At 40.6% G+C, this 24,912-nt stretch overlaps 1 protein-coding gene across 2 annotated transcripts; it reads right to left on the reverse strand.

Moving 5' to 3' along the window:
* Nucleotides 1–3,522: 3,522 nt before the first annotated feature.
* LOC114571899 (methylated-DNA--protein-cysteine methyltransferase) lies at nucleotides 3,523–23,607 on the reverse strand. 2 transcript variants are annotated; one of them, XM_028603170.1, is made up of 5 exons: nucleotides 23,502–23,607; nucleotides 20,973–21,118; nucleotides 11,919–12,079; nucleotides 7,353–7,492; nucleotides 3,523–4,292 (listed from the first exon to the last, which is right to left on the reverse strand). In XM_028603170.1, the coding sequence occupies exons 2-5, from the start codon at nucleotides 21,107–21,109 to the stop codon at nucleotides 4,167–4,169; spliced, it is 564 nt and encodes a 187-aa protein (XP_028458971.1). In that variant the 5' UTR covers nucleotides 21,110–21,118; nucleotides 23,502–23,607; the 3' UTR covers nucleotides 3,523–4,166. The 2 variants fall into 2 exon arrangements, with proteins under 2 accessions (XP_028458971.1, XP_028458970.1); XM_028603169.1 differs by having other exon boundaries at nucleotides 20,973–21,121.
* Between the last annotated feature and the right edge of the window lie 1,305 nt (nucleotides 23,608–24,912).

The raw sequence follows: 24,912 nt of genomic DNA on the forward strand, positions 1-24,912 counted from the left end.
CATTTTTTTTCTCCAACACAGTTAAATAAAGTGTAAAGGGAGTTAAAGTTAAAACTGACCTTGTTAAATTGGGACCAGAATTTATATTCCTAATTTAGTGTATGGATTAATTAGTCTTGTGTGTGTATGTGTGTGTGTGTGTGTGTGTGTGTATCAGTTTCCATGTGGCGGAGCTTAGGAACTATATCCACTTGATCAAATCACTGCTTGCTTTCATAAGGAAACTGGAATGATATCTGTCAGTCTAATCTTGATGTTTTTTCGCTCAGAACAGGCTTTGCATATTTTTAGCTGCAAACTTTTAATTAAAGCTTAATTGGACGATTTACAGAGAGGACCTTTCCAATGTTAGTCGCTAATCAATAACGCCCTATCTCACATCATACAAAATTAATCACTATGACCTGTTTTTAGGCCTTAATGCAGCAATACACACACATACACACATGTAACATGCTAACTGAGCCAAGCATGCATTTTGTACAAGGCTGAGGAATCTGGCTCATATTTTCCCTCTCCCTGATCCAATCCACTCCTCTCCCCCGTCATATAGATCGGAGTCTGCGGGGGCCAGAGGCGCTGACAGAGCCCAGATGCTCCCAGTCTGTCTGGGGGACTGGGGAGACTGGTGCCATGGGGTCCTGGAGCCTCTGAAGTGCCGCCCCTCCATCAACATGACCAAGGCTAGACCTGCACTTTCTCCAGGCTGAGACAATCTCCGTACCACGCTGACAACCGCGCTGCATAGTCACAGATTGATACATGCAGGGATACGCACTCACAGGCACCCGCTCTCACGTAATGTATGGTCGTTCATCAGCCGTTCCTAATTAGAGACCCCCAGACCAACACTTGAGTTCATAAGGTTACAATGACACACTGATACAAGGTTACTAACACACACACTCACATGCTGATACCTCTTAGGGTTTCTTTTACTTTCTCATTTAATCCTGCTCTATCTCATCATCACTGTCCCAAACTTGCTCATGTTGAGTGGGGTCTCTTTGTTCTAAAGAAACAAAACAAAACAAAAAAAAGGGCACCATACAAATCCTCCATCCTCCCGCTTTCGCTCTCAAAACACAAAGATCATTACAAGAGCATCAAAGTATGCCATGTTTGAAATGATATTTCTCTTTGTAGTTGTGGCATAGCGTGGAGTGTGTTGGTATTAGATGCTGCTGTGGCAGCTGTCGTGGCTGGCTGCGTGGTGCCTCGGTGTCAGGGCCTCCGAGGCCAGGCTGTCCCGGCAGACAGACAGAGGGGGAGGAAACCTGATAGTGCAGCCAAGCCCCAGCCTAATGTCTGTCTATCCAGCTATCTATCCTTGTGTCTATCTGTCTGACTGACTGTTGGACACGGCCTATCTGCATGCCGGATACTCCTCTGGCTTCCAAGCAGCAGTGCGCTGCTTGCAGCTGAGTTAATATGTTCCAAAAAGTTTTACTCTTATTTATTTTTAAGCATACGCACTTCTTAGGAAAGAATAAAAGCAGCTATTTATGAATCACTGATGTGGCTGCAGGATTCACTTCTGCAGAGTCCCCACAAAGCTTGTGATTCGTACCAAGGGGTGCAGGTTGTGATAACATTAGAATTATGAGCCGACATGTATGAAGAGCAAGGGATGGAAGCACAGAGTGTGTTTGTATTTGATGTGGGGGCAGAAAATTGCTCTATAATGAGGTGGGTTGCCAGGATATGAGATGGGAAGTGGGGAGTTGGAGACAGGATATAAGTTATGTGAAGGAAACTAATGTTAGGAAATGCAGAGGTTGTTGTTGTTGTGGCTGTATAAGCTAAAAATGTATCTTGCTACTATCTGCCGTGATTAATACAGCTCGGCCAGGTCAAAACCTCGCACTACCGCTGTGGATGCCACCAACCATATCCGCTCTTTCTGGGGCTCAAATGAGTGTGTGTCGTACAGTATGTGAGGGAGAGAGTGTGTGTGTGTGAGGGGGTTAATAAATGTTGAATCAAACGCCGCACGAGACACTCACACTCCTTAAGGGTTGCCCATTAGCGGTGTGTGGGTGCATGGGGAGTTTATCAGTGTCTGGGTGATTTATGAAGTCAGACTCAATATCATCCACTTCACCCACACACATATGGACATACACATGTGCACACACCAACACGCATGGCCACATGCTCAAACACACACACTCACGCGCATGCAGCTCATGCACTCCTGTAGTCTCTCTCTCTGAAATGGAGGCAGATATTAGGCCAAAATTAAAGGTTTCACAGAGATGAACAGTGCGGATGATGAGATTGTCTCATCGCCTCTTTTAATCTAATTCCTTTTTTTTTTATATCTGAGCCAGCATGGTACGGAAGTGGTACCACCACAAAATAATACAGACACAATAATAATAATAATAACACTAATGCTGATACATACTAAAATCCCATGAAAATGTAGGAATGAAAAAAATATGAAAAGGTCTGAATTCTTTTTAAGAGATTCCTTGGGTACCTAAGCAATTAAATGGCCAATTACTGGCAGCATGTTTGAATCTTTGATGCTGGACTTGTTTTTTTACACAGACCTCTACAGACATCAGTATCTCTGGTTGCTAAATTCATAGCATTCCATAGAATTTACTTAGCCACAAGCAAAAAAGGAGGGTGCTTACAGTGCACTTCAGAGTGCGCCTGGCTTAAATGGGACCCCTTGTGGCTGTGTCACAGCTCCCTTCGTTAGGGGGCTGACTGTAGCCTGTAGTCACCACAGGCATCATTAGCCCTCTGTGAAACCACAGACTGAGTCTCATTCTTCATCTGCCTGTCTGCAGCCTCAACATCTACGCTGCGATGGTGCACCAACGGCAGAGTAAGTGAGTCCAGCAGCACGGCAAGACAGCCAAACGGAGCTGATCGGATAAGAAATTCAAAAATGCAGCAAAGTTCAAATGTATTCAGCGAGCAGGCCACTTGAATTGGTTCTGCAAAGGTTAGAGTCGGGGTTATTTTTTTTTTCTGAACAGAAGAGGAATAACTACTGTATAGGCAAGAAAGGGTCACTCTGGGGCTACACTAGACTGTTAGGAAAATCAAGAACTTAGGAAAAAAAAGACAAAACTGTCAATGTTACAACAGATCATTGTAAGTAAATATAGAAAATAAAAGTACAGGACATATTCAATTAAAGCAACTGCTATTTCTAAACACACTGCACCACTGCTGCCCTCTCCATATGGTCTTTTTAAGAGAGAATAATTTATCCCAAAGGGATTAAACTGTGTTGTGATGAAAATAAAATAACATATAAACATTTAAGTTACAGATTAAATGTGCAGGATGAATTCAAGGTTGAAATGTTGATTTCTGTTTCCCGTTCTGTACTGCCCTCTAATGGAAAACACTACTCAGAAATAAAAAAGGAGCTCTGACATCCAGAGCTGCAGCGAGGAGAGAAGACATATAGCATAATTAATTATGAGCTGAACTGAGTGAATGCTACATGAAATCAATTTTTAAATTAAATACAATTAAAATGATGAAAAGGCAAGATTTGTCATTTTGAGATGTATTTATTTAAACATGTCTAAGGTAACAAAAGTACAGTATATAATGCATAAGACATCTCCACTCTAGGTGGATTATAAGGCGAGAGTAAACAATGAGATCTAAATGAAGACAAAACAAATGCTTCACTACAAAGCTTTGTAGCAGTACAATTCAGAGCCTTTATCATTGGATGTTGAACAAAGCATTCACTTGGCAGGAAATTAAAAAACCAACGAGAGGTACAAAGACTAATTCTGCTTAGGAAAAAAAAAAACAACAACAACAATGCAAGAGACATATTTTTAAGGGAATAATAATTCTTTAGAAAAACCATTCCAGCACTATCTGGCAAACGCAATGGAGACCCACGGGAGCATTATGTTTGTAATTCCTACTGTTCTCTGTTTAAGTTATTTTTGTACATTCTAATTCGGCAACAACTCTGTATCACATTAACTATGCAGCATCTCTATTCTTAGATTTCAAAAAAGGAGAATAAACTGAATATCTACAAGCAGCTCAAGTTGTTCCACAGAGTGTGCCAAGAACGCTAAACTTTATGGCCCTGTTTTGTGTTCTTAAAAAGAAATCCCGGCGTTGTGTGTGTGACTATGTACTGAATGGAGGACAGTTGGCCTCTGTCATGCTTAAGCCTTCCCTTCACTCTCATGGGTGAGCAGCCATTGTTTGAGATGGTCGCCCCTGCCGCTCATGTACGGCCCACTCTGTCCATTGCTAGAAATGACTCGGTGGCAGGGGATGAGGAGAGGAACCTGGCACAGACAGACAGAGAGAGACAATTCAACGCTGAGGAAAAAAACATGTTGAAGTTCCGCAAATGGTAGGCACGACCGTTTTTTACATGCAAACCAAGACACTTTTAAAGTGTTGCTTTTACTTTCTCTTATATAAATTCAGAAAGGAGGTTGCAAAAAAAGCACATTTTTAGTATACAAGTTTTAAACTTAAAAAATTGAAATTCCATGAAGGATCAGTACTGTTACCACAAAAGTATGATGTGTTGGTACAAAACTAATATTTAAAAATAAAACAGAAATACAGATCGGAGCTTTACTGCTTTGTTATTCTCAGGTTGATGTTTATTGTCACATCAACACAACAGTTGGAGGTGTAGATAGTAGATATGTATTATGTATGAAAGAATCTGATTTACCACATAAACGGTGCAACTTAAAAGTAACCAACGTGCAGGAAATATCAATCTACACACTTTTTTGCTTTTTATGTTCATGTACTGCATGAAAACAAAGTGCCACACCACAAGTGTCTGGTTTGATCCTGCACAAATCCACATTCAGGGTGATGGCTCAGTCTTTGGGTATAAATGTTTTTTACTCTTTAATAGTGTAAAGCAAAGAAGCAATCAAAAATTAATGGGCAAAAACACCAGCAGGATGAATATTCAATCGAGAGGGTGTCAACATTAAGATCTGATAACCCTGTGATCATTAAAAAGAGGAAGTCGGTGGAGCGTTTACTCTTGTTGCAGACGACTGCCAGGGGGGGTCCCGAGTTCTTTGTAAACTAAATGGCTGGAGAAAGATTAAACAAGCAAGCCTAAAACACTTCGATCATTGTGAATTCAGAAGACGAAGAGTAGCAATGGTTAGAATGAATCACAGACATTATTCCTTTTAAAATATTCTTAATGTTGCCCTAATATTTCTTCTCGTTTTACTAAATACAAAAACATCCCAACTACTGCTGCATTGTGACTATATTCATCCGATTTAACCAAGTTATCCTGACTCAATGGCTGCACCTCCTTTCACATAAAAGTTGGACATGCAGTGTGTTTCAGTTCAAATCCATCATTAAACCCGCTCCCATATCAACAGCAATAAAACTTTCCGAGCCCCAGATTAACCTTGCAGACAGAGAAATACTGCTCGAGTATTCGAATCAATACTGTTCCCCGGGTTTGGAGGGAGAGCAGGGTACCCTCAAGGCCTACGGATCTGCCTCTTCACTTGGGGGGAAAAGAGCACTACGCCAGGCTTATCAATACTCAAATCCTGGTGAAGAAGAAGTGCCACAGAGAGGCGAGGATCGATTGAGCACACTGAGCTTTTCACAGTTGAAGCCTGAGTGGAGCAGCGCTACTGACAAGTAATTGACACTGACAATCTGACTCTGGATCTGTATCAGGAGCTGAGGGCTCAGGCTTCCAGTCTCCCTGACGAAAGGAAGAAAATGTCTGTAAAACATGAGACTGAGGTATTATGCAGCCATCCAAAAGCAATGCCATTGGCTAATGTAAAATATAAAGAAACTTGTGTATAAAAAACATGTAAATGCTATTTTTTGTAGTTTATTTGCATTTATGTTTGAAATTAAATTTTTATTATTATAATAATAATTATTATTATTATCATCATAAGTGAGTATTCTTCCTACCTTAATAACAAAAACATTGTCGCAAAAATCGCAGCACTAAGATGAGGATCTACACTAGCTTTCACTGCACATATGAGGGAGAGCATCTCACTGGCTGCATTTCTGTACAAGAAGTGTTCTCTGCCTCACACAGCACACCGGTGGTGCCCACAGCACTACATGGGCAGAGCTAAACGGGCTTTGATCAAAGGGTTTGATCAAAAGAAGACACACCACTTGCCCTCTAGCCCTCCATTTTGTACATAGTGGATTCATGGGCGAAATGATGCAGGCCCAGGTTTCCTACAAGAATCGGAGATTTGCAGCGTACATCTACAGTAAAGACTTGAGAGAACAGGAACAAAAGGTGTGGGCTTAAATTGGTGCTGTAGGTAGACTTCGCCGCAGCTCTCAGAGGGAGGCGTTTATTTCGCCTTTGCACAAATTTTCGAACACACCTACAGTTTAGATTACATATCCTGCATCACGAAGATTTTTTTGTACTTGTGGAGTACACAAGAACTTTGTTGTAGGGAGTGCTCTTCAAGAAATTAAAAAAAAAAAAACAGATCATCAGGACATCAGATCAAATCTATATTTGATCACTTTTTATATATTTTCAATGTTTGATTATTTGAGCATATACAGGATGTTTAAATGTACCCACAGAATACATTACATACATCTATTTATTCATTTGTTTCTGTAATTGTTTACTTGTTAATTTATTCACCATTTCATTCATTCATTTAACCCGTTTATGTGCAATTACAGCATAAAATTATTTGATGTAAAACATTTAAATCTATTGCAACTCATGTGTGGTTATTTCCAAATTACATTTAAGAATATTTAATCAGGCGACAGATGATTTTTGCATTATCGATTAATCTGCTGATTCAATTTTTGATTAATCCCTAGTTCTATAATACATCAGAAAACACTGAAAAATATCCATCAGTTCCCTAATTGACAATTTCTCTGTCTCGTTTTTTATGGCCAACAGTTCAAAACCAAGAGACATTCTGTTAACAAAGATATAAAACATTTAAGAAGCTGTACCCAGAGAATGATAGGAGTTTTTGCTTAGAAAAGTGACACAAACCCTTACTAGATTATTAAAATAGTGACAGATTAATTTTCTGTCAATCGACTAATCGATTAATCAACTAATCGTTGCAGCTCTATCTTTAATACTGTAAGTAATGTCATGGTGTCTCCAGTGCTACTTCTTTATTTACTACCCTTATAAAAATGACTAATTAACTTTTGCCTATAGGCAGCATTACTGTTAGTCCACGTGCAACATGCAGGTTCAGATGCACTAAAATCTCATTAAAATCTAATAATAATCTATTAAAAGTGATTAGCTGCCCTATCTGACTAAATAAAGTAACTAAGAGAGAAGCACGTCAATCAATGTCATCCACACTCACCGGGTTCTTCCTCATGGCCCCTCCCACCGCCCGCGCCGCTCTGGGGTTTCCCGCCATCTCAGCGAGGCGTTTGTACGAGACCGTCTCTCCAAACTTCACATCCCTCAGAAGTATCTGCAACACGCGGCTGGTGAACGCGTCTTCGCCACAAAGCAGAGGACAGAGAGGAAGAGCGAGGGAGGAAGAGCGAGAGACAGAGGGAGAGAACAGAGGAAAAGAGAGTTCCTCATTTAATCAGACAGCTGCCTGAGAGGCTGATGACAACAAGACAACATTTTAGTACAACGTTGATTTTACTCCTTTGAAATAAACTGGTGTTTTGAATTTAAATCAAAAGTTTGAAACATCAGTACATTTTGATCCACTGAATCGTTTTTTTTCATCGTGTCCAACCACATGTTTGAGGTCCAATTCTTATTCCTAGGGGCTCTGTAGGACTCCCTCTTTTTTCTGCACAATACTCATTAAACAACTAAATACATAGAAGTCCCTCAACTTGACCTTAGAACTAGTATTAACATGCTACAGAGGATGATGTGAGAAAATGATTTCTATGGCAGAAAAATCTAGGTTATGCTTTGAAAGGTCAAAGCTAAAATTAAAAAAGTTCGCTCCTTCATTTAAAAGGATTAAGAGAGGCCAAAAAGACTGCAAATCTGCTCTAGATTTTTAATAATAATAATTTGAATGTTACACACCATTTGTGGCAGTGGGATGACTTTGAGGTTAATCAGACCAATTTGTCCTTTTAATTGCTTTCTATTCAGAGTAGATTCATTATATCATCTTCACTTAAATGGCGGAATTCTTCAAATCATCCGCAGCTTAACCGACCACATTAACGGCTTTGATTTCATTAGCAATTTAGCAGTTGCAATATTTTTTTTTATGGATTACCAGGCAGTGACTGAGAGGCATGTTTGTCTAGCTCTGATTGCTAACGAAAAAGGGAAAGTTTTTTTGAAGCATCTCAAAACCTTAAGACATTGATGCAGTGAGTGTGTGTAGCAAACGAACCACACTTTTTTTTTTGCAAAGATAACACGATGGGGAACAATAGTCTCGTTATCAAGAGGGGGTGAAATTCTTCTAGTACATACATGTACTCAGTCATAAAAATTCAATTAGTGATCTCCCATTCTCTCTCATTTATATGGTCTAAGAGAGCACATGACAAGTGATCTATGAGAAATCCCTCTAAATTGGCATTGTGTGAAAACATGTCACACCCCTGTCTCTCTTCTACAGAGTGAACATCCTTTGCTCCCCAGGCTCCCTTGCTACCTTATAGTCACTCTCCGCTACACAAAGCCATGCGAACAAGGCAATTTGCCTAAACTGGGGGGAATAAGTGTAAAACCTAAAGGGGATATATTTGATTGATGCGCACCCATGTGAGTTCTTTGTCTTGAACAAGGCCCGTAGGTACTGTTTAATAATTTTTCAGGTAATAATCACGCTGTCAACGAGATGACGGGCTCTTACGCAGACAGACTTAATGTTATGAGGAGATAAGATATGGCCCTGAAATTTCTTTTATGCATTATTCTCCCTCATAAAGCGTGGATTTGGCCACATGATGTGCGTGGCAGATATTGATATCGCTTTGTCACTGGTGGGTAGATGACAACTTGCCCAGACTATGGCTATGACAAATCCCTGTTGATGCAAACGTTATTGACAAACAACCAAAGTCAGTGTCACGCCGCCAGACGCTGCTGAGCACTGTCGCCTACAAGCCGACCGAGCAACAAGCTACGGGGCTGTTTACACCTTTTATAAATCCTGAGTGGCTGTTTCTCCTGAAAGGGTTTCACATCTCCAAACAGTTCTGGACAAAAACAAGTCTCTGCGCTTTTATCTGCCGGTACAGAGGTTAAAGAACTTTGCCCTCATCAGTGTTAGTGACAGAGACTTCATGCGGGTCACTCAAGGTGACCAGCAATGATTTGGAGAGCAGTCCCCTAGCCCCATACTTCATAAAGAGCCTAATACGGTGTGTCTGGGGTCAGGACCCTCTTTAGATCGGGGTGCAGTGATGTCAATTGTTTAAATAAAAGTTGAGAGGAACCACTTACATGTTTACAGACATCCCATAATTATGTCACAGGCCATTACCTACCATGAGGCCAGGTGATAGGGCCTCTGCAGAGGCAGAGGCAGAGACAGATTGACCCACAGTAAAATCGAACAGATCTAGTGATTATGAAGGTATTGACATAAATGATTGATTTGCTCATAATTTTGTATATGAGAGCAATTTGAAAGAAGAAAAAACAATAACAATAAATGGAATCCCATTAGCCCAGCTAATGATAGATTTGGGGCGATGACTTCCAGCTGACAGTCACCTCATACATGGTTGTGACAAAAAGAGACAATAGTGGAAATGCGGCTACCTCATTATCCTTTGTGTCTAATGGGAGGGAAGACTTTGACTCCCAGTCAAAGTGTCTCTTGAGTCTTGAGGGATCCCTACTTTTGAAGGCTGACGGGGTGCTGATGATTCTCTGATTATTCGATATTCTGAAAACGTTCATTTCCCTAATTCCTCTCCACATCACAGGGGCGAGCCCTGGTGAGTGTCTCATCTCGCCCTGTGCTGTGCACAGGGGGAGGTTCAGCCTCCTGCAGGAACACAGTCATTTGGGCTTTGAAGAGCGCCCTTCCCCCCTTTGCCTGGCCCCCTCCCTGCATATTCCCGGTGCCGCTTACCGAGACTAAGATCCTCTCGTCTGTTACATATGGATGTATAATTAATGAGATAAGAATATGCATCGCTTTAAGAACCCATGATGGTGTCTGTGTTTTTCTGAGGGGGGCCAATGCAAGTGCACGCACACACAAACATACGCAAGCTCACTGAGCACGACACATGCACGCGCTCGCCATCCCTCTACCTCTGACGACCAAACTTGCGTGTGATGTTGCACATGACAATCAGTCAGACAGTATAGAGAACTGCACCTCGCATCTCCTTTCATGTCACCTTTGTTGCTCAGGTATATCATGACAGCTAATATGAAAAGTGGCTTGTTTTGTCAGAAATGTGTAAATAAACATGGCAACACTTCAAGTGAAGGTCGAAACTCAATATTACATGACAAGTGCTGCGAGAGCAGTGTCGCGTTCAGGTTCTCCCACAAGATAACTGAGCAAACAAAAGTTGGTTGTCACAGATTGTAATGACCTGATTAAACTTGTATTTCTTTCCCAGGCAGGCAGCGGATGCATGACTAGATCGAGTAGGAATTTGTACAGCAGTAGGGCAAAAACGAATCCTTAATATTTGTGAATCAACAAGCAAAAAAACCTTCTATTTTCCTCCCTCAAAAGACAAATACTCTTGATGCACACATTTAACATTTTTATACTGGCATGGCCTATGGTTCTGACTACTGAGAGCAATCCAAGCCTAAACCCTGTATTTACTGAGCCCCAAAACAACAGGCGAGGGAGAGAGGTGGAACACAGCACAATCACCTATTCAGATCAGGTACTAATGAAGAATTCCATCTATCCTGAAATTTAATTAAAACCCCAAAGACTTCAGATGAGATGCGATTTGAAAGAGCCTGGGGCTGGTACACAAGCACTTGGTGGCGAAGGGAATCACACTGAAAGTTGATATCGTAATTGGTCCTGATGTATTTCTGCATTGCCTTTGCGGGAGCGTGGGACTCATAGCTGTATACAGGGTCTCAATGGAGTACCTGCTCATTGAAAATGCCATCACTCAAGCAACGCAGATCTGCATGAAATTAGAGAGCAACTAAGGCCTGATTGCAGGGGAAGAGAGGCACAATTGTTAAATGCATATATTAGAGTTATTTTTCTTCCTGTGTAGGTGTGCTTCTGGGTCTAAATGAGCACTTCTGAAAACCTTTAAGTTAAAATGCAATGAGCATCTGAGTGTGACAAAGAAATAGCCTGTAATTGTTTTGAAAATGGCACGAGCGGAATACATTTATGATTTCAAAAGTGAGTTGTCAGGCTGCAAGTACTGTTTGTTTCCTTGAAAACAAAAGCGCCAGGGATAATTAATTCCTCATTTTTTTCCTGAGCTCCCTCAATCATTCACTCGACAGTCGCAACTACCAGTTGAAAGGACACTAATTGTCCGTTTTTTGTGGTGCTTTCATTTTACTCGCCCTAGGTGACTGGTCAAGCCAACAATAAGCTCATTCAAACTTTACCACCATTCACATGTTGTCATTGAAAGAAATAAAAAAACGCTTCCTGTCTGAAAATGTCAAGAGTGGAATTCGATCAGTTTCAAAGAATGTGCCAAGAATCATGGAAAAGCTTGCCAAGACTAACACGCGTGGTAAGAGCTGCCACAGATTACTGAACCAAGTTACAGCTCTGTGTTCTGTTCTCTCTCCTTTTGCTAACCCACTCACTCGCTTTTCCCCTGCTCTCGCTCTCTCTCTCTCTCTCTCTCTCTCAGCCATAAAATACTTCATTATAACACAGTGAGCCAGTGAGTGTAAGTGATGTAACTGACAATTAAGAGTGAAAGCCTGATCCCAGTCATGGCTCTGCAAATATTTATCCATGACAGACCTCCTTGCAGGGCGGGGTGGTGAAAGGCAGGGAACGGGAGACTCCCAGTGGTCTGCGGCTCACTGAAGTACGCCTGGAGCCATTCAACGCAGCACCGCAACTCGGGGCTCGTTTCTGCCGGGCTATCGTTGACCACACAGCTCAGGGGGGCCTCGCTGCTCCTGTGAGGGATATAAGGCAGGATGGGGAGTTAAGGTGGGGATCAGAGGAGCAATCATAATACCCAATTCTTGGTTGAATAGTGCTAAAATATGTCACAAGAGTGTAGTAACATGCCAAGAGTGACACAGATGCAAGATGGCATCATTTGCTGAGTAAAACTAAAATTGTTCTTCAAGACGTGTTTAAAATCTAAAGTTCTGCATTTCGGTGTTGCTCCTGTCACTGGGCTGTGACAAATATCAGAGCTGTGAAAGCCAGAAAGAAGCTGAAAAAAATATAAAGACAGTAATCCAGGCATTTCTAACAGTATATATATATATATATATATATATATATATATTCATATGAAGTGCAGCATGATAGAGTACGAAAGAAAACATTGTCGGGTCATAAGGAGCGGCGCTAACAGTTTATTTCAAACAACTTAAAAGAAGCAGAACCAGTTTCTGAAAAAAAAGACAGTTTTCTTGCAGCTGTTACGGAAAAAAGTTAAGAGCACAGCGTTAACAACAGTTTCAACTCTGCTTGGGTCTAGTTTATAGTTCATGACAAGAATAAATGGATTTTTTTGGCCAGAGTGGTGCTGGCCAGCAAAGCACTACACTTGGACGTGCATCTTAGCATGAGTAGATGCTTGGAGGAATTTGCCGATGGTTGAGTTGGCATCACTTAACAGCTGAATTTCTCTCTGCTGCTGACCACCCCCCAGGTCAATGCAAGCAGACTGACCCATATTTGACACTTAAAGACCCTACTGGGAAGGTCCTCTCTTAGCATGTGCATTACTGCAAAGTGGACCTCAAGCTGTGTTGTGGATCTAAAGCAGGCCGCCAATTCCATTAACTGGTGTACAGGACTTATAAATAAATAATATCACCATTTAAGTGCCCCTTTTTCAAAATTGGCTTATCCTGTATGGTATTAATAATAGACATTTACTTTGTTAAACACACAGACCGTCTCTCTCCTGCCCGCCGTAACAACGCGGCCCTAAAGTGTTTTTACACTTCTGCAGGTCACAGTTTGAGCAACATTTTATATTGGACATGTGACGCTGAGGTTTACTGGAGTGTTATGACTGAGAAGGTCAGTTTTCAGGGAACAGCTCTGCTTGCTAGTTTGTGGCTGAAAATGTGATGAAAATCTCCTGGGTGCCATTTAACAGTGGGTGTAAATACAGTAAAAGGTGTAAATACTCTCATTTCTAAATAAACCACACAGCAGTTTATAGTTGAGTGGTGAAAACTAGGAAACCCACCGGCGGGTCCTGTGCTGAGACCCGCTCAAACAATGGCCATGGCTCATGGCAATCTCTGTCGGCATGGGTGAGTGCCCAGCCAGCCCCTACTTGTCATTGTCTCTCCTTTCTATCCCTCCCTCCCCTTCCTCCCCCCAGCTCTCCCTCCTCATTTCCCCCTCTCTATTTCTCTATCCTCCCACTCTGGCTCTTTTGGCTCCCCACCACCTACACCCCCAGACACACCCCCCCCCCCCCCCCCCCCACCTCTCTTTCTCTCTGCAAGGATCTTCAGGCCACTGTTCCCTCTCTACAACCCCACACCCCCTTCCCCTCCACCTCTTCTCCCACCATCACCACCTCCTCCTCTACCCCTCCACAGCCCCTCTTTCTCTCTGAGAGGATGTTCCAGCCGCTGCACACTGACAGCTCGGGGATATTGTGTGTGGAAATGTTCCTGTTGGACCCGCAGGCCCTTACAATCTAGCGGACAAAGGCTAGAGCACCTTTGCTTAAGGCTTGGCACCTTTGACCTCCAACTCACACTTCAGACTTGTCACCGTGGCTAATTTTCTTCTCCCCTCAGCCCTCCGTTATAGATGTTCTGGCTTCAAAGGTGTCTTGAGTGATACAACATTGACAGTAGTAAAAGTCAATGCAATGCAGTACATGTTATGGCTGGTAAACAACACCAAAATAAATAAATAAAAGTGGAACAACATCAGTCGAGCTGAAGTCTGTCACCTCGAGGTGCAATGGGGGATTGTATTTAAAGAGCATGTGGGCAGTGGAGATGTAGCTCCTGCACTGGCAACATTTCCAGTCGCTTCAACGAATTACAAATCAAGCAATATCATACGATCTTTAGTGTCCAGACTGGCACATTAGAAACACTGCTCTTCAAATGAGAGATTAGAGATGTGTGATAAATAGGGCTTATTACAAGGAAACTCTCAAAGCAGGAGCAATCTTTATATTGTCTTAAAGGAACTGTCACCCCCTCTATAAAATCCAAAAAAATTAAATTAGCAGTGATTATAAACAGTATTTCAATAACTGTGTTTAACAAGTGTGTTTAAGTTTGAATAAACAATTCATATTTGGTTAAAGCAAAATTGTTATTTATTATCTTTTGACTAGTTAAAATCATATTGTTTTCCAATGTCCTTCAGGCGTTTACTATTTCATCACAGCAGGTAAGGAAATAAGAAACTAATTCCAAACTAGCCAGGATCTGCTGCACTAAAAAGAATATTTCCCTTGGTAGAAGATTGTGATTTGAGAAAATATCTAATATTGTGCTCCTGTCACAATCAATTTCCAATTACCATAAATCATTGCTGTGTAAAGTGGGAGTCATTTGGAGTTCTACCTATTTTCCAACTCTAATATAAAGAATGAATTGAGCATTTATATAATGTTGGAGGTTATTTCATTCATCCTGGAGGAAACAATCAAAAGAGACAAAGGAACAAAAAAAAATAGCTGACATCAAATTTGTCAATTGTCCTTTGGCATATTTTCGTATCTCAAGTTGCACAAGACTTCAGTAAGACTTTTTCTATCAGCTGTAGACGTATGAATGAAACAGGTTAACCACAGGACCTAATTGAAAGGAATCTGGCGAAGGGTGTAATGGTATATTGCACAAAAAGGGGAAAAACTCAGAACTCATGCCTCCATCCTGTGAAGCGTGATGGAGCTCATCCCGACTCGATCGGCTGTCACTTTTGACACAGCCTGCCAGAGTTCTCCTTCACCGATCATGGGTAACATGGCGGGTCAGAGGATGAAATAGAAAAGGCCAAAAGCAGTCCAATATTTTCCTCAGCCTTATAGCTGCAGATACTTAACTCAGAGACGTCAAAGACTCAAGAGAGCATGAAAAAAGCCTAAAATGACTGTCTAAAAAGGGAAAAAAATACAGCATGTCTCTATGAATGTCAAGATCCTGATGGTCTCTGAGCCAAAGGCTGTGATACAATTGTAAGCCACTTGCTCAATGCAGCTCGTTCAACCATTTGAAGATCATTCAGATGCCTATCTAGCTACTGCAGCACTAAAGTCGAGAGCTTTTGGAGTGGTAAGCTGTAAGGAATGCTTCCTATTCTGTTCTGGGGCACACGTTTTGTGCATCACTGTTTAAAAATAAAAACAACTCGGCCGAATAGACTGCTCTCTAGATATCCAACAACTCTTATTAGCAAATGACCACCAAAGAGGCTGCAACACTCAATCCAATACATAAAGGTGGTGGTAAAATACTGCAGAGTAGGCAACAAAGCACACAACAATTAGGTCTTCTCCCAACTGGCTAGCCACAGGAGTCAGTGAAGGCATGTATTACCAGAGCCTTAACTCTTTCTCCATTATGTAGTGTATCCACACCCCTACACAGCAATGTTTATCTACAACAGACTACTGAGCAGTTTCAAATAGTGTTTTTAGCCTCTATTCTCAAGTGCCATACTAAGAGATTCCAATTACCCGAATGGTAAGGAGCCAGTGAGGGAGGCATAAAGTACATTAGGGATCCCCTGTAACTGCAGGGACCTTTTAGAGCCTCAACTGAAGAGGGCCGAGAGACTGGAGGGACAGTGACCCTGCATGGATAGCCTCTGTCAAAATTTGACCACGTCAAGCACAAAGGCATTATGGGAATCCAGTGTCACCAAGTCCTAATTACTGTCTGTGTTCAGAGCAAATTACTGCCTTGTTCCTCTGATTAGCGAGGAGGCTAATCTTCACCTGTGTACGCCAGCACTGCTGAGGGCCCTTGAGTGTTAGCGCTTCGTCTTCTGTAATTTATTTTTAAATCAGTGCCCGCTCCCAGGAGTTTTGAGTGTTTTGTTGTGAACCGCTTACCATGATCCCCACCACCGCCCCCTCACCCCTAAATCCTTGACTAAATCCTTGTTTGGTGCCGCAGGAAGATAAGCAAGAACAACACTTGGGCATAATTGACTCGTACTCCACTCCAAGATGTCAGAGCGGAATCATCTCTCTGCATATTGCCTCAGTATGTCACACACTGTACACTTCTGCATGTTGCAGATATAGAATCCAATCAAGTTCTAAAACAAACTAGCACAACCCTCGTGCCGGGAAAAAACTTCCCGGTCGACAGCAGGGAAAAACAGAGAGAAAAAAAACTGCAGGAGCTGCTTTTAGCTGCATCTCCACAGTGAAGGGTAACTCTCGCTCGCCTCCTGTCCACACCCTGGAGGTTCTGCTTTAGAAACCACAACATTTGCAGATTTTCATCTGAGTGAATGTCAGTGTCTCGTCTGCGTGTGGCGGTTTACAGGTAGTGAGTTACACAGGTGTTGGTTTACACAGGAAATGGCACATGCAGCCTGATTGGGACGGTCCCGAGAGATGGAGGCATAAACATAGAGCACAGATGGGTCCAAGGGCCATTGGGAGCAGCACCTTAATGAATACGCAGCTGAGTACTAGACTTCACAACATGCAAAACAATATTCTAAGGTCGCAGTAAAAAATAGAACAAAAATCATCTGAATATCATTACACAATGAATTATTCATACTATTTCTAAAGGGACTATGTTAAAAAGTCTCCCCCCTGCTTTATTGATGATTTCATTCAATATCTCAGCAGATCACTGATTGTATGACAATGCATTTTAGTTACAAATGTAAGCAGTTTATTGTGTACATATATATATGTACATATATATGTATATAAAATATATATGTACATATATATGTATATATATATATATATATATATATATATATATATATATATATATATATATATATATATATATATATAAAGGGGAAATAATAAAGTATGCATGTGTTAGACTAATATAAAAGAGAGAAAGAGAAATAAACAGAGAGGGAGAGGGAAGAGAGATATTATAGTGGGGGGGGGGAAACAAGTTGTTGATATGGTTCCCGGTGTGTGAGCACATCATGTAAACAGGCCCCAAACAGGGAGCACATTTACCATACTGCTATTCAGTGTGAACCAGGACATTGATTCACAACACTACATGAGTGTGAGAAAAACGATAAATGCATCACCTCAGATATTTCACACTATCGTTGGTAGTGTGTAAAAGCTGTTGTGACAGCTTGGGTATTAGTGCTAGATAGATGGAAAATGTCTGGCTGCTTATGAATGCCAATGTGACTGGGGTGACACAAAAACACTCCACCTCAGAACAATTAGGCTGTTCTCAGGCCCCATCCAGTGTTGTCAGTGATAATGGAAAGCTGTGAGGATAACTGGTGATAAATAGACTTTAACACCCTCCTCCTTAAGACCAATGCAGTCCTGCAGTCCTCTCATATGCTTAACTAATCATGAGCATGGCCGGCAAAATTCATACAAAAGACTAATTACTGTTGTACTTCACTTCAGTCTCAAAGGCCTCTTATATAAGGACTTGGGGGTTCTCTTGCCTCTTTTCTCCTCTTGATGGGTATTTTTTTTACAAGTAGGCCTCATGCTAGACAAAAGCATTTAAAAATTGGTGATTGCTTTCATCCACTTTAATTACATTCAGAAATGGCATTTCTGCCACATAATACACCCCTATTGTTTCAGAATTATCTGGCTTGGGGAGTAAAATCTACAATATTTGACGATGCTCGCTCCCGAGCTAAATCGCCTCTTGAAATTGAAATATGCAGCTGAAATACAAAATAAAAAGCCAGCCTTTGCTGCTGATATACTGGAAGCTCCTTGGCTTTCTGCAGAATGCTATTATTATGCATATCCAGGTAGAAAGTTAATTAACCCAAAGCTTAAGCTAATTATGGTAGCAGAATGCTATCAACCAAACGCTTTCAGTCAGACAGCTGTCCAGAATTTCATTTGCTAATCATTTGTCTTTTGCCGGAGCATATGGTACATTTCCCCACTATCACAGCAACAACAAACAGATGAAAATCATTAACTAAAAACAATGTGCAACGTGAAAAATCAGACACAGATTTATAAGGCTTTGTGTCAGAGAAAAAAAAGGCGGATTTATGGCCTGGGAAATATAATGATAATTTTTGGTTTAGCCACTTAGGATTTTAGGCAGACCACGTGATTCAAGTGTGCTGGGAATTCAGATGCACAAATATATTGTTTATATCTATATGCAAATGAGACTGAGGATGAGAATGTTTATCCGTGTAAAATTAATTACAATTTTCTATAGGAGCATATGCAAAGAGCTTGTTCTTAACAATTTTTAGCTTCTAGCACATTTTGTGCTGTTTTTTTCCAACACATTATTTTTATGTTGTTAAAAGTAGAAATCCCTCAGCTCAGAATTAAATCAATTATTTTCAAAGAAATGCTTCATGCATTTTTTTTTTCTTTTCATAAAAACACATCATACTGGCTGTTAAAGGGTGATTGATATCAGCATTGCCTTGCGACATTATCAGGCAATAAAGGCTACTCAGGTTCTAATGCAACATGTCATACACAGGCTCCTGTAGTACATTTCTATCGAGGACCTCACAAGCTAAATTGCTTTTTTCCTGCTCCCCCACATCTCAGCCAGCTTGACAGACAAATTGATCAAAGCATTGTAAAATAATATGCTCACAAAATGTCTCGGGGCAGGAGTCCAGCCCTTTTTTCATTTTTCACCCTAATAAAAAAGTACTCTATGATTTCCTCTGTATTATGTGTCTGTGCTCTGTGTGAAAGAGGCAAGAAGCATCATATTTCAGATAATAGTAATCTCCTGTAAACAAAATGTGTATCATTTTTCTGTGAACGCTGTGAACGCCATGCTAAAAACTAAAGGGGGGAAAAGCTGGTTAACAGGGAGGCTGGTGCGCAGGGCCCCAACAGGGGTTGTTGAGATGTAATGAATTTGTTCATCTGATGGTGCCTTCAGGGCTGTCGTTAGACTGGCAGAGGAGGTTGATTTTAGGAAATGTTCCTAAGATCAGTTAGGAAGCAAAAGGGGCTTGAGACGTTTCTATTAGAAAGAGCTGACGGTCATGGTGTGTAAGCAATACTTCAAGGGCGTTTATGTAGCTATAATGGCATTTATCAATAACTATCTATCAATGCCACAAATGCTTTTGTTGCTGCACCGGCTGTTCAAAACCAACCAATAGTGAATTCTGAGAAAAAAAACAGAGAAGGCAAACAGTCGTATAAGCCTGCAAAGCTTTGACTTGCTCACAAATATACTACTGTAGGTCTCCCTTTACGTTATGCATAGATGTTATCTATTTCCCTTATCCAAAATATACTCTTAGAGATCATTTATCACACTGACTTCCTAAGCCTGTGCCACACCACATCCAAAGCTGGAAAGAGCCTTGTTTAGTATGTCATAAATAAATCAATGGAAATGGCTGATTTGAACTATTACTGCTACAGGCGGGCTTTTGTGAGATCTACATGTAAAGCCGGTTGCAAAGATAAGCCTTTATTTTGTCACTTTATCTCGCCTCCTTTAATGCCTGTTTACATTTCGTTACTCCATATATCTGAGGTGGCTCTAGTTCCCCTGTCATATGACAATAACATCGTATTCAACTGGTCGTGATAAAATCTAGTCATTGGGTTTAATGATTTCTTGCTCACACCTTTGAGAACATACAGACAGCGATGTGATCGAAGCATCACTTATGACCGACATAGCAAATGATATTAAACTGAGAAATGATCTAGTGATGCGAATCATTAAATTTATTTGCATATTCTTACTGAACCTGAACACACATATTAAACCCTGTTCACAAGAAGACGGAAAAAGGTGCTTGCGCATGGTTATAGGACATCTTCCATAATCAAAATTCCATATTATTAATTTTCTAACTTCAACTCATTAACAACAAGTGGAATGTTTTTACTGCTTGAGGGATTTTAGGAAATAGCAGACAGTCGAGAAAAAAACACATGTTGAGGTATAATATACAAGGTCATTAATGGGTTTCCATAAATTAGAATTTGAACATACATTTTCAAAAAAGGATAACTTATCCGCCCTATCCGGGTGCATTTGAAAATGGTTTAATTTCCCAAACCATTCAAGTTTATCAAATGTGAATCTGCGATACATGGATATTTAATTTCAATCTAATCAAAACTAATCTGAGATGTAGGATGTGGACCTGTAAAAATAAGGAATAAGTACTTATTAACGCTGAGTTTAATCAGTTTCAATCGCTTCAGTAAGACTGTCAACGTTTTAACAATTTTGAGGGATGGGTAGGGCATGAAATGCAATCACATATTACATTTCTGGGTGTCGGTTGACACTCAGAACTACTGCATACAACTTGGAGGGACATAAATAAACAGGAGCGAACAGTCCATGCTCCCCATGGCCTTTGCTGACCCTACAGACATCAGCTCTAACCAACTCCCTTGTGGGTAATAAACAAGTTATTTTTCTGAAATTTCAAATATACTGCAGGAAGAATCACAACCACATGCCATCAGAAATCTAATTTCAAGCCCAACTGTATTCTAGTGCCCCTCATATTTCTAGTGCCTGCTCATATTTGCCCAACTTTCTCCAGGATATTTCTTGTGGGATCTACAAAAATGCCCTGCTTCCAATGAGGAATGGTGGCACTCCATCACAGAAGTGGATTCTGTCCGCCTGTAAATTTCACACCTTTGTTTATCACGTCACCAGCCCGGCTGTTGTACAGTACCTTTCAGCAGGTGCGACATCCATTAGGATCTGGATGGTGTGCACACCATTCTCACATCCACTGACTTGGATCGTCCCCAGGGGGCTCAGCAATGAGATGGTCTTCTGAGTGCACTGGCTCTCCCTCTGCTTCTTCATCTTGCTGCCCTGCTAAGAAAGCACAAATTACACTCCGTTCATTGACATATTCATGTGGCAACTTTCACAATTTCCCACACACATTTGCATTGAATGATCTATTGAAAACCTAGCGGGCCACCAACGGATGATGACTTACATATTTGAACACCTAGCCTCCAAACAATGTCATGATGTGACTTGATCCCTACATTACTATCCAATATTTCTTTTGTGCATGGAAAAGAATACGCCTATCTAACCAATAAATCGCCCATTTTCCCCCCTCTTTCTGTTCTATATATCACATAAATGAGAAAAACAATGCAGTCTGTTCCCTTGTCTGGTGGGGGATTCCCAAGATAGCTCGACATTATTTTCAATCCGTCATTTTTGGTTGATGGTCGGGATGTTTTTCTAGCATTAAATTTGTTCCTTAGGGTGCAACTCCGATGGGATTCTGGTTTCCAGCCCTTAACAAAAGCAAAAACGTGCAGCTTTTCTGACGACTGAGATGGATACTGGCAATAACCAGACAGCAGTTCCTTTTTTATTTTTACTTTGAGGGAAGGAGAGATGATTGACTATGTTATATGTGAGTTTTTGAGAGATGGGGTTATAATAAATAAAGGTCACATTGATTGTAAGAGTTTCAACAAAGGAAACCTTTCCTTCATGGAACCTTGATCTGAAAAGTGTCTAAAGGGTACAAATACAATATCTCTCTTTTTCATTTTTAATAATAGGCCTACATGTAATCCACATTCATATTTTAAAGTCACACAGTTTGCTGTGTGATGTGCCGCAACTTATGATTATTTTGCTGATTATTTTATAAATGTATCATGATTTGTAGTGAAAAATGACAATCAGTTTTCCAGAGTCTAAGGTGTCATTTAACAGTCCAAAACCAAAAGACAGAAAACCAAAACATAGAAAAGTAGCAAATCCTCAAATTTGAGAAGCTGTACCCAGAGAAGTTTCAAAATGTACTTTAAACTTCTAACACTCACTAGATGCAGTCCTGTAGACTAGTAACTTCATCAAGCAACACAAAAATAGAGTTGAAACAATTAACCCATTGACCGTAACCAGCAACTATTCTGATATCAATCAATTAATCTTTTTATTTATTCCAGGAAAAAATACTAAACATTTCATAATTCAATCTTCTTAAATGTGAGAAATTGTGGTTTTTCTTTGTTATACGTGATAGTACGTCATTGATTTGAAGATGTTACCTTGAGCTTTAGGAAATTGTGGCCATTTTTACCTATTTCATATATATATATATATATATATATATATATATGAAATAGGTAATAATATAGTAGTAGTAGTAGTAGTAGTATATATATATATATATATATATATATATATATATATATATATATATATATATATATACCAATCGATAATTAAAACAAACAATTAAGAAATAAAAATACTCCACTGCTCAATGCAGCCTGTACTTTTTAATTCAATAATGGATATATTTATATATCCTATTTTAGATTAAACAAAGGTTATATGATAAAAAGTAGTCATGCAGTTACAGTATATCATTTAGACTTTTAGTCCCCCCCCTTCACATACACACACCACCAACACATCTGTCATGGTATGCGATCACAAATGCGTCTGCTTCAACTTTCTTGTTCTACTCTTGCAGCTCTCACTGTATTCATCTGGGGTTTGCCTGAACTGACAATAAAGGCGAGAAATTTCTGAGCCAAACAATGGTACAGTGCACTTTGGATAAGCGCTGAACACACTGCCTGCCATTTAGCAAGCTGGTAATAGACTCATAGATAGAATAATGGACTTTGGCAATAATGGCCTTGGCTAATAGTCTACGCTGATTAAAAATAATGCTATAATGTTTGTTTTGTGCCGTTTTCGGTGCAGTACTACACTAGTCTAAGTGACTACTTGAATGTTTGGATGTTTACCCAGCTCTTCACGGTGAGGAACAACAAACAATAAGCAGCTTGTGTTGTTAAAAATCACTGGCAGCATCCTCGTGCTCGTCAATCATTTGACTCGTTTCTCATTACACTAGTTCCTGGTCAAACCCGCGTGATTAATTGAGTAGAAAGCGCGCAGATGCAACATGTGTCCTTATTGTGCAATATTAAATTAAGGAATTCATGCCGAAATGTACACGGAGAGATCGCAATACTTTGAGTGTGCAAATGTCTTCCAACTACTTAAAACACACCTTAAATATTAGGCGTCCACTAAAAATGTATGAACAATAAGTAGAGGATTGTAACTGAAGGCCTAACGTTGAACGAATTTCTCAAAAGTAAGCCCCCGACAGAATGAGAATATACGGATACCATTTGAACTGCAGATTTTGTCAGGCTTTGCTAAAGAGACTTTAACACCGTAAATTAGCATCGTAGCTTACGATGAAGCCCTTGGATCCGTACGGTGTCTCAACAACTGTCCGCTTTTCCTCTCTCTGCAAAACAAAAGTGACAGAAAGTCTCTTCCTGTTTCTCCAGACTGCGTGGTCGAGCCGGCCAATCACAAGAGGCAAAAGTCAGCTCTCGCTCTGTAATTGGCCGGTATGAAGTCCCCGCTCCTCCCCTAGCCAGGGACAGACACAGAGTGCTTGTCTAATATAGGTCTCTAGTTGGGATATGGGGTCCTTCAGGGGGTCCCTAGTAGCCTACAACGAAGACTAGTATTGGTAGTGATTTAGATATTTGATGTGCTTGATATTCTTACAGCAGGAAAAAAAATTATAATGCACATTTTGAACATTCATTTCAAACACTGTTATCTTTCCACTTATAGTTGAGACATTTATCCAGTTCTGTATCTGCAGTGACAGTGAGATCTTCAGGGTCCCAGATATGTTTGTGGATAAAAAAAAACACCTATGTGATTCCAACAACCAATAACTTCTTATGTATTAGCAATTAATAAAGTCAGCGTGTTATTATGAACAACACATGGGCAGTGCACAGTCCTTTAATAAGAGTTTTCTGCAGTTTAAAGAACAGGGATTTGCCTTATGTTGCCTGGAGCAGTCATGGATTTAACTGAAGCATTTGTTTCAGTCCTTATGACCAAGTGTGTGGCATCAGTCATGCATTGTTTAAAAGTGTCTGTTGTCCTCTGCAGCTTTATTTTTATTTCTGTGGTGCCTTCAGCTCTCTGCATGCCTCCGTTTGGAATGTGTAGGCCGGTATGGGCCTGTGGCCCACACCCCATCTCAGCGGTGAGGGTGGGAGCGGGGGAGAAAACGCCACCCCTGCAGAGACCATTTTGAAATCTGTGAGGATTTCCGTGCCATCTGGACCCGCTGCCAGTCTGCCCCAGATAGTAAGGGTTGGCAACGGTACCCGACGGTGCAATATGGCTCTCTCTTTAATGAACTACTAACTGTCCCCCGTTTTAATTGATGTGACATTTGAGCCATTTATCTCTGACATTTCAATGAAGGATGATTCTCAGCCTTGCCATTTACTTTTTTGTGCTATTTTCTAAGAGTCATTTGCATTTTTCCGCTCTAAACCTGCTTTTTGTCTCTCATTAGCTAATTAGAGAGCAACATGCACAATTAATAAAAATGAACATAACCTAGTTTGATTTAGGCTTGATGAGGGATAATCAGAAAATCACTGTTTTCTTAATATTCATCAAAAATGATGTGAAGGGCTACCTGTGGTAAAAGGTGACTTCGATAAAGCCTTGTAACCTTTACCCACATACCAACATGTAGCCTACAGTGTGGGACAACTTATGTTCCCAGCATGGGGAGAATCAAGCTCAATTAATCAGCATATGATTGCAGTAAGCAGCCCCCTCTG

This window comes from Perca flavescens, chromosome 17, assembly GCF_004354835.1.
Source record: "Perca flavescens isolate YP-PL-M2 chromosome 17, PFLA_1.0, whole genome shotgun sequence".
Lineage (NCBI taxonomy): Eukaryota > Metazoa > Chordata > Actinopteri > Perciformes > Percidae > Perca > Perca flavescens.

Bases quoted from the DNA above. Each gene is read 5' to 3' on its own strand.
- LOC114571899 (XM_028603170.1), bottom strand. From the start codon at position 21,109: ATGAAGAAGCAGAGGGAGAGCCAGTGCACTCAGAAGACCATCTCATTG. The intron at 12,080-20,972 runs GTACTGTACAAC...TATCCCTCACAG, and splicing joins GATGTCGCACCTGCTGAAAG to GAGCAGCGAGGCCCCCCTGA. The intron at 4,293-7,352 runs GTGAGTGTGGAT...TGTCTGTGCCAG, and splicing joins GGGCCATGAGGAAGAACCCG to GTTCCTCTCCTCATCCCCTG.